The sequence below is a fragment of the Telmatherina bonti genome (assembly GCF_933228915.1).
Source record: "Telmatherina bonti genome assembly, chromosome: 14".
NCBI classification, from domain to species: Eukaryota; Metazoa; Chordata; class Actinopteri; order Atheriniformes; family Telmatherinidae; genus Telmatherina; species Telmatherina bonti.
This window is the reverse complement of record NC_136612.1, coordinates 30605060-30615128: the sequence shown is the minus strand read 5'-3', so window position 1 is coordinate 30615128 and position 10069 is coordinate 30605060. Positions and strand designations below refer to the sequence as shown.

The 10069-nt window shown below is 43.5% G+C and overlaps 2 protein-coding genes across 2 annotated transcripts; one reads left to right on the top strand and one right to left on the bottom strand.

Moving 5' to 3' along the window:
- Positions 1-523: 523 nt before the first annotated feature.
- cox6a2 (cytochrome c oxidase subunit 6A2) lies at positions 524-1817 on the top strand. Its single transcript, XM_079252522.1, has 4 exons — positions 524-662; positions 1030-1105; positions 1385-1527; positions 1624-1817. The coding sequence occupies exons 2-4, from the start codon at positions 1030-1032 to the stop codon at positions 1711-1713; spliced, it is 309 nt and encodes a 102-aa protein (XP_079108648.1). The 5' UTR covers positions 524-662; the 3' UTR covers positions 1714-1817.
- A 1053-nt stretch (positions 1818-2870) lies between these two features.
- On the bottom strand, positions 2871-9913 carry armc5 (armadillo repeat containing 5; the record flags this gene model as incomplete). The annotated part of the gene is made up of 9 exons (XM_079253122.1): positions 9091-9913; positions 8967-8997; positions 8772-8882; positions 7408-8302; positions 6594-7318; positions 6282-6414; positions 4697-6146; positions 3209-3327; positions 2871-3105 (listed from the first exon to the last, which is right to left on the bottom strand). The coding sequence occupies exons 1-9, from the start codon at positions 9454-9456 to the stop codon at positions 2871-2873; spliced, it is 4065 nt and encodes a 1354-aa protein (XP_079109248.1). The 5' UTR covers positions 9457-9913.
- Between the last annotated feature and the right edge of the window lie 156 nt (positions 9914-10069).

The window sequence follows — 10069 nt, the reverse complement described above, 5'->3', positions numbered from 1 at the left end:
ATCAACAAGACATTCTTGTGTAAATAACTAAATATTTCATCTTTTTCAGACCATTCTTTTTAAACCCAAGAGATGGTTGTAAATGAGAATCCCAGCGGATCAGTAGTTTCCGTAATGCTCAGACCAACAACAATGCCGCCTTCAAAGTCACTTAAATCCCATTTATTCCTCATTGTGATGCTCAGTTTTAACTTCAGGATGTCATCTTGACCATGTACACATGCAACAAAAATTGGCAAAAGAAATTATTTCTCTGTTTTCAAAAACACAAGGCATCACTGACTAAAATATTCAACTTTGTGACATCGCTGTTCATTTATCTGTGTAAAACTGACTAAGAATGGCATTAATCCATTAAAGTGTCAGTAAATGTAAATTAATGTGAATTTCCCCTCTTTTTCTCTTTTCTTTCCATTCTATTTGTCCTCCACAGCGCCTCCTCCCTCATCGCTGCTGTCACATATCAGCCTGCCTTTGCACTTGCCCAAATATAAACTAAGTTTCTTGGCCCAGTGACAGCTTGTAATGGGGAGGAGTCTGACCCAGTGAGTTCAACTTAGGACAGACTGAAGGACAAGCACGCGGGAAGGAGGATTTGTCGAGAAAACAAGAAGACAAGAAAGAGGACAATAAAGCTTACTGAACATTTTTGGCCCGAAAAAGTAAGTTTTTGCCATATTTTTTGCAGTATTCTCACTGGTACACAGCTAGCACCCTTCTGACCATACTGTAACACAAGTAGGCCCTGCCTCAATCCTCAGGTGTTTAGTTTAGACAGTTTGCTTTTGAGAGGACAGCTGTTCAATCAAATATATGTAAATGACTTTAAAATCAATAGAGTTATCATATGACTTCTATATTTTGTTGTGACCTAATACTGAGCTCATAAAACCCCCTGACATGTAATTACATTAAAACATTAACTTTCCTCATCATATTCATCAGGTCAATGTGTGTGGTCATCGATGAAAGTTGTATATATCAATATCATTCTAATAAAACTTTCTCAATCATAATCCCATGATGCAGATGTCTTTGTCTTCAGCCACCTTGGCAGCTCGTCGGGTGCTTGCTGCAGCGTCACATTCAAGCCATGAGGGAGGAGGTAGGGCGTCTTTACGGACCTTTAGAACCAAATACAACTAAATGATTTAAAACCTTCACGATTAAAGCCCTTGCTTGCAAAAGCACAACTAAAGGACAGAGAGTCGGATTCTCCTGTTAAATATTAACTGCAGAACTGGCAGCCAGCCTGCATGCCCATTCCTCTGGCAAATAATCAGGAACGGAGCATTAAAGAAACAAGAGCCTGTAATTTCCCACTGCTCCTTTGTCTCCTTGTTTTAATCAAGTATTTCTGTTGTTTCTTTTTTGTTTCTAACAGCGAGGACCTGGAAGATACTGACTATCGTTTTGGCCTTTCCTGGAGTTGGTGTCTGCATGGCCAACGTTTACATGAAGATGCAGGCGCACTCACACGAACAGCCAGAGTTTGTGCCGTATTCCCATCTGCGTATCCGTACCAAGGTGAGTCTGGAGGGAACTTACTTAAAGCTGATCTAAAACAAGTAGTAATTATTTTCTGGACAAGATATGATGTAACATTGCTACGACTCCTTCCAGAAATTCCCCTGGGGTGATGGAAACCATACTCTGTTCCACAACTCTCACACCAATGCCTTACCTGATGGCTTCGAGAGCTCTGATCACTGAGAGGATCGTTTGTCTCGGCTTTGACCTGCTGCCTGCCTTAAACTCCAATCATCAGTGTACTTCCTCAGCAAAGTACCACCAATAAAGAGCTGTATTTACATTAAAAGCCACTTCTTTTTTTTTCTTTTTTTTTTGTTAGAGAATCACTTCATTTTATCAAGACTCAAAATGTCTGTGTGCATCCATTTGGTGTTGAGATGAAAACTTTAACACATAAATATCCATATGTTCCTTTCCTGGCATTCTACTGAGGTTGGCAAAGATAAAAGTTAAAATCGACCATATGTGGGCTTTGAAATATTAAGAAAGAAAGGTGAAAAAAAAAGCCTGATTCAGCTGGAAAAATAATGCATAACATGTTGGCACAAGTTTGACACATATCAGATGGTCAATTGTTTATATGAGCATTATCAATTAAACAAGATGTGGTTTTGTAAACCAACCACAGCCTCCCTACCTGGGGTACCTGGGCCACAAACAGGGTCCCCAAAAGTGCATAGGAGGTCCCTGAGGTCTTAACTATTACGAGTCAGAGTGATTTAAATTAGGGCCATGTACACACACAGCCTAGCTGAGGTGTACTTGCTTAAGTGTTTTGACATTTGGGTGTTTCATTCACATGGAACCAGTGTTTTAGGAGAATAAAAATACTAGATTAGAATTTTTCATTAATGAGAAAAGTGCTGAAGATTTTTACTCATTTTAGGAGAGAAAAAGTAAGGTTATATGTTGATAATTACCTTAACTTTGGTTTTTAAAGGTAAATCTGGAGAAAGGAAATTTTCCAGAAGCAGCACAAATAAAGCTCACACTTTATTTTTGCTACTTAAAATACAGATTAAATAAAGATAATCACTTTCCAGTACCGCATTCTGGTTAACAATAATTTAACCATTAGTAGGTACTGGTAACAATTTTTAAAAAAGCCTCTAAAATGAATTAAAATGTGATGCTGACAGGAATTCTACAAAAAGTTCAGTGTCTATATTTTTTGTTGGCACCTAAAGACTCGGTGGTCGCTGAGGCAAACACTCGGGAATGGGAGAAGTTCAGCAAGGCATCCATTTTTTGATGGCTTCAAGGAAAATGTGGTCAACCATCCAGTGACTCGAGGGGGAAGCAGTTCTGTGTACAGTGGGGATGGGGGGCTGCTGACCTCAACTTGGGACATTGTAGGTTAGTGACGGGAATACTTCGAAGACCTCCTCATTACCACCACCATGTCTTTGATAAGGAAGCAGAGCTGGGGGACTTGGGGGTGGGCTCTCCTGTCTCCAGCTGAGGTCGCTGAGGTGTTTAAAAAGCTCCTCAGTAGCAAGGCGGTGGGGGTGAATGAGATCTGTCCAGAGATTCTTAAGGCTCTGCTTTGGGACGGTCCTGGCTGACACACCTCTGCAGCAGTGCGAGGACATCAGGAAATGTGGCTCTGGATTGGGCAGACTGGAATGAAGGTCCCCTCATCAAGAAGGGGAACCGGAAGGCATGCTCAAACTACAGGAGGATCACACTCCTCAGCCTCGCTGATAAGAGGAAGGTCCATTGGATAGTAGGAGCAGCGTTTTTTTCGTCCTTGTCGTTAAAATAGTGGACCAGCTCGATACCCTCTTCAGAGTCCTGGGGGGGCATGGGAGTTTGCCCAACTAGTCTACATGTGTTTTGTGGACTTGAAGATGGCATTAGATGGAGTATGGGATACCGGACCCCTTCATATGAGCCACTCAGCCCCCGTATGACCAGTGTTAGAGCTTGGTCCACAAGTATATCAGATTCATTTCTAGTGAGGGTTGGACACCACCAAGGCTACACTTCATTACCAATTCTCTTCATAACTTTTATGGACAGAATTTCTAGGCGCAGCCAAGTTGTTGAGGGGATCCAGTATGTTGGCTTCAGAGAATATTCAGCTGTCCCCCCCCCCCAATTCATTTGATTACAGCATGTTAGCTTGTACACTTACGTGGTTGAAATTCTTACTCAAGGGTTTCAAACCCCAGTCCTCGATGACTTGTATCCAGCAGGTATTTTTTTCTTGCACCAACACAGCTGATTCAAATTAAATGGATCCAACAGCTTCTTGTCAACCTATTTATGAATTTTGGTCAGATGTGTTGGAGCATGGAGACAAAAGAAACCTGCAGGATACCAGCCCTCGAGGACGGGAGTTTGACACCTGTCTCTCAGATCAAGGGTGGGAACCTTGCCCTCTTGTCCTGAAATTTTTTTTATGTATCCCTGTTCCAATACACCACATTCAAATGAATAAATCACTGTGCAATTCTTGATCAGCTATTGGATCCATTTGATTTGAATCAGGTATGATGGACCAGGGACACATGGATATTCTGCAGGATTCTGGCCCTTGAGAACCAGGGTTCCCAATCCCCATGTTAAATGGAGCTTGATCAAACCTTTTTTCGTTTAAACACACACACACAACACGAAACAAAACATACCCTGAAAGCAAAGGGATGTTCCAACATTATATTTAGTGAAATAAATTTCTGACAGACAGCTGAAACTTCTATAATGTGTTCTGTTCCATATCATTTGTTATGTACAAAATAAACAAACCTACCCTGATAAATCCAGCAACATGACATTTATCTAAAGTAGTTATTCAATCAAACGTTTTCCAAATAAAAAGCAAAATTAAAATGACAGTATCAATGCCATTAGAAAATAATCAAATAAGACAAAAATATAACACAAGTATGCCATGAAGGGACAGGCTTAAATTACATCAAAACTCAAAACATAAGCGTCAAGATTCTCGGAAAAACAAATCATCGCTTTAGCCCGGAAGAAATTCATCCATGTTTTTCACGCAATCATGCTGTTTTTGGAAAAATAAAACAATGGCAACTCCAGACGTTCAATAACTTGGCTTTAACTTGCACTGGCCTCCTTTGAAATTAATCCACCAGTCACTCCAGTCTATATGTGCTCCCTCTGCTCAGCTCAGAGCTGTTGAGGCCAGCCATACCAGGTCCTGTTTGAGAGTTTCTACACAGTCCGCCTCTCTGGCTAGTCTGCGAAGGCAATCCCCAGCAACGGAAGAGGACAAAAATGGCTGAGGACAGTCCTGACAGCCCAGCAGCAAGGTCAGGCAGGCCCGACCCAGTCCAGGATAGCTATACCGTTGAGAAAACCAGTACAACTGGGGCAGTAAAGCAGCCAGGGCCTCAACTGCAACAACAGTTTCTGAAGTAGAACCGGTACCCTGAGCTGCTGGTTTCACAACTTGTGTTTCACCTTTAACCAAGTCTTTTGGTCCTAATGACAACTCTTCTGGCTCAAGTGATTTGTCCATTGAAGCACACACTGATTTAGAAATAGAAGTGACTCTTTTGATTGTGTTTTGGTCTAATGCTTCACTCAGTCCTGTGTTCATTTTCTGTATCGTTTCAACAACAGAAGTTATCTTCGTCTCCATTTCTTGTAGTGAACTGTTCAGCTTCTTTGTCAGTCCAGTCAGCTCCAGCTCAGATGTTTGAAGAACCAGGCTCTCCTTAGCAGACTTTGGGAAATCTTGGTCCATTTTAAGTACAGTCTTTTCAGCGTTGTCCTCTGTTGGAGCTGACGCACGCTCACTAGAAGCCTTTGTGCAGCAGGACAGGAGACGAGACACACAGAGATCCTCCAACTCAGTCTGTAGCTCACTGACCAAAAACCTGCATGCTCCAATCATCGTCTCACCTAAGGGGGTTTTTTGGAAAACCATTTCGTCTGCTGAGAGGTCCTCTGCTTCGTTTTGGCAGACCCCCAACACATCAAAGGTTGTTGTGTCCAAAACCTGACAGCGCCCTATCCTCCCTCCCTCCTTGTCCTTCATTGTTTCAGCATATTTGCTGAGGCGACATCCATGCAGGTAATGCAGCACCGGCAGTAACATACCTGCACTAACATCTTTGATACGAATGGCTTCTTCTGCATTGCCCTGAGCTTCTCCAAACCCACCCCTTAACAGAGCCCTGAAGTAATCAGACCCTACACTATCTATGCCCTCCACTCCAGCCACAGCCTCCCTATTGGCTGGGACTCTGGTTCCATCATCCAGCAGTAAGATCAGGTCAAAGTTAGAGCTGTCATAAGGACATGTGTCAGCAAGACGGGGCTTTTTCAAGGGAGGGGGTGAATCTTTGTCAATATTACAGACTGATGGTGTTGGGAACGGATTTGTTTTTCTTCTGGTAAAGTCAGTTTTAACTGTGCCCATCAGAGCAGACAGGCATCCAGTCAAGAGAGGAAAGTACAGCGAATGAAGCTGTGAAGTTAGACCTGAATGTGGTGAATTAAAGAGGTCAGACAGCAACTGTTCACACTCTGTAGGGTGGTCGTCATCCACCTCATCGTCAGTGTCACAGCCAAGTCGCTGCAAAGCCAAAAGCAGCCCGCCACTATCCAGAAGAAGTTTCTTCAACAGGGGTTTGTTACTGTTGGAAGAGGAAAATAAATACAAGTCATCAAAGCAGATCAGAGACTGCAAGGATAACAAGAGAAAGCAACAATCACTAATTAAGTTCCAAGTTCCAACATAAAGCATATTCAGAAATATATTTAATATTCACCTGCTGATGAAGGGCAGAGAAAGTGCACAGTTCATCTTGTCCGACTCTGAGCCTGACAACATCACATGTGCAAGAACACCAGAACCAAATCCAGACTCGCACTGGACACGCAGATTGTTCAGAAGAGCAGTACCTACAAAGTTAGCACACTGTCATAAACTCATTCTGAATTCACTAAAAATTTGTTGAAAGTACAAAGATCAGGTACAGTTAATGAATTAATCATTGATAAATAATAATGGCATGAGATTAATAATCCCCACTTTTTGTCACTAAAAACAGTTAAATAATGCTTCTCTGTGTTTATCTTACCCAGCTGTTTAACTTTGCCTTTCACTCTGTCAGTCCGCTTTTCGCCTCTCTCCCATCCCCCTCCTCTCTGGCAGAGATGGTGGCGAATCAGCGCTACAGACCCGGTTCTGACCAGCGCTTGCAAACAATATGGGTTGCAGCTCAGCCTGCAAAGCATACGGAAACACCTGCTGCTGGGGTCGTGGTGCTGAGTGAGGTAGTACAGCAGGCCGGACATGACGCCTGAGCTGACCAGAGCGGCACTTGGGTCGCTGGCGTGGGAGAAACGTGACAGCAGTAGCAGGATGGGGGACTCGGGCGTCCAGGGCTCTGGGTGATATGGGTGATGGTAAGCAGTTGATCGAGGTATGGAAGGAGGGGTGTCAAGAGTGACTTTAGTAAGGGAAGCTGTTGAAGGAGCTCTTCTCCTTTTCTGTGAGGTTGACAACTTTGATGGAGAGAGAGGTGTTTGGGTAGTTTTAGTTGGAGAGGAAAGGGTCTGAGCTGTGAGTGAACTGGAGGATGATGAAGATGAAGAGGACACAGGGGAATGCTGAGCAGCTTTTTTAGGAGTTACAAAGCCAGCAGAGTTTTTCACAGAGGAACTGGAATATGGGTTTGGGGAGGAAGTTTGAGGGGATGATGATGATGATGGAACCTGAAGACTCCCCCATTCCCCATCAACAGTGGAAGCGTCCAGCAAGTCTCCTTCAGAAGATATCAATCCTTCAGACAACAACCAGGACCTGGAGAGAGCATGAGAGATGTGCATAAATGCTGTCATTTACTGGGAAAATGAGCTCTGAAATAAAGCTGCACATTTTATTCTTCATACCTGAGACTTAGAAAGCTCGATGAACATAGACCTTGTTCCCTACCAGTCTCCTCCCTCTTGTACCCGTCTGGAGAGGGAAAGTCAAAAGAATCCAAACCTGAGGGGGGGAAGAGCTCCATGGAAGACATGCTGGTGGAGAAGCTCACATCCATTTTCTCAGCTATCTGCTCCTCCTCTCTGGTGAGCTTCACTAACTGTGCAACAAGAAGAGGGACCAGCCCAAACTCTTGCAACTGCTCCATGGCAGATTCATCAAAAACAAAGTCAACACAGGCCAGAATAGCGAGCCTGGAAAGTGGGTGACTCCGATGAGCCGACAGGAAGCCCGTTAGCACCTCCAACCCGCCACTGTCTTTGACCTTGGCTCGATTGACTGCTTCTTTGCAGCACAAGCACAGAGCCTTAAGGAAGAGTCCTGACTTCAGCGGGTCCTTTTTAACCTCCTCAACGAATTTCTGAATGACCCCCAGGGATCCCACAAGAGGCCGCAGGCAACCTTGGGAGCACATGTTAGCCAGGGTTTTGAGTGCAAGCTCTTCAAAGGGAGTACCCAAGTCCCCTGTTGCCATGACACCAAGCTGAGCCAGCACCCCAGAACGGGACACCTCCCTGGCACATTCAACACCACAGCCCCGGGTCAGCTCATGGAGGGTCTTTAATGCCGCCCTCCTTAAACCCTGGGGATATTCTGAAGCAATGAGAGGGGCAAGAGCAGATAATGTCCCTTGAGTGAGAAGTGAAAGGCGGTTTGAGGGTGTATCTGAGAGGTAGAGAAGAGCCCGGGCAGCTGACTGAGCACACTCCAGTTTGGGACTGGGGTCTGTAGCTGGAGCAGCTGTGGGAGAGGATGAGGCAGAGGACAAGGACACGCACAGAAGAAGAAGAGGAACGCCACCTGGAAGAAAAACAGAAAAATATATGGTAAAAAAAAAAAAAAAAAAAAAACATGTACGCAGAAAAATAGAGGGTCAGAGATCACATTAAAGCTGCATACATTCAGAAATGGTACTTTTGTCAGGATTTGGCCTCAAAGTGTCTTTACCTCACAGATAATGAATAAATTGGAAAAAAAAAGCTTCGATCATTGATCCTTTGAAATGTTTACATGTTTAATTATGGAAACAGTGTCTATTTGTATATGAATAATTTATTCAGTATTTTAAACCAACAAAGACCGAGGATATGTTGTTTAAATCCAGCAACAGCAACAAACATGAGGGTTGTCCACCGTTTCATATAAAGGAATCACATACATGTGAATCTATGACTGATCTCCTAATGCTCCGCGTGTGTTTCATATTATTAGTCCATGCATGATTACCATTTTAATTATATAAAGAGACACAGCAACATTTCAAAATTACCAGAAGAGTGGATGAGTGCAGAGCTCTCTGGATCCATGGCCAAATTTCCCAAAGCCCGGGCTGCTCGATTCTGGACAGTCTCCATGGCTACATTTTTCTTCATGATGTCAACTGAGAAGATTCAGAAAAATGCGTAAATTTTAAAAGTCACTGGCTGTAATAATACCAAATACTGCAAGGGTAATCCATACTTACCCACAATATTTATTCCATCCAGTTTACGAACCTATAGTGAAAAACATTTTAATGTTAGCTTTTATACAAAGTACTTCCATTCATATAGTCATGATTTCATCCTCCATTATTCATTTCTTCTCACCTCCATGCGTGTCTCCAGCTCAGTACAGCAGTTGGCCAAGATGCTTAGAGCAAGGTCCAGAGTTTTTCTTGAGCACTCGGGGTCTTTGAGAAGATCCAACAAGGGTCGGAGACCACCTTGACCTCTGAATCTGGCAATGCCAACCTTGCCACCCTTAATGTGCTGTGTGCGTATAGCAACAAGAGCTCGCCACTGATAGACTCTAGATCTCTTGTCCATTTCTCTGAGACGACCAGAGTCTGCATGGTTTTCAGTACTTGATCCAGGCTTGTGGAGATGAGCCAAGCACCAGGTCAAAGATGACTCTGGTACTGACGGCTGCCCTCTCGCGTGCTTCCAGTCACCCTGCACAGGTGATGCAGCCATGTCTCCTCACACTGGCAGGTTACTGTTCCACTTATTTTTGCTTTCCTCTGCTTAGACAGTCATTGAAAACATCGTTCATCACTGGGCACGTCCAGTGAGACACTAACAAGTAAATTAGCATAGCTCTTAAAACAAATTTTAACTAGTCACAGAGCAGGAGACAGTCTGTAGTTTAAACGAAAACAATGCATTTCTCATACAGTTTTTCTTCAAAACAATAAGTTCAGAAACTACAGATACCGGCACAGAAACTGGAAGTTGTACCACCTGACACCGCACTGCCTGATGGGAAATGAAGTTCACAACTTCGGTCCACTCCCTAAAAAAACAGGCCTACATCGTGAGAAGGCCGACCACGCGTTATTCTGCGTAATGGACGTGTATTTTCTTAATTTAACACATCTTTGTACATCTAATGACCAATTAAAGCAATGTTTTGTCACCACTGACAGAATAAATTTTGTGAAACAAAATGCAATCGCCTGTGTTAGCCGCTAACGCCATCTTTAGCCAAACAACAAAACGGGGCGGACGTGGGACGGCGCAAGGAATGAGGAGGTGGATCGCTTACATACATTATGGGACTTGTAGTTCAAATACTGTTGCCTTGTGG

Bases quoted from the DNA above. Each gene is read 5' to 3' on its own strand.
- cox6a2 (XM_079252522.1), top strand. From the start codon at position 1,030: ATGTCTTTGTCTTCAGCCACCTTGGCAGCTCGTCGGGTGCTTGCTGCA. The intron at 1,106-1,384 runs GTAGGGCGTCTT...TGTTTCTAACAG, and splicing joins TTCAAGCCATGAGGGAGGAG to CGAGGACCTGGAAGATACTG. The intron at 1,528-1,623 runs GTGAGTCTGGAG...GACTCCTTCCAG, and splicing joins ATCTGCGTATCCGTACCAAG to AAATTCCCCTGGGGTGATGG.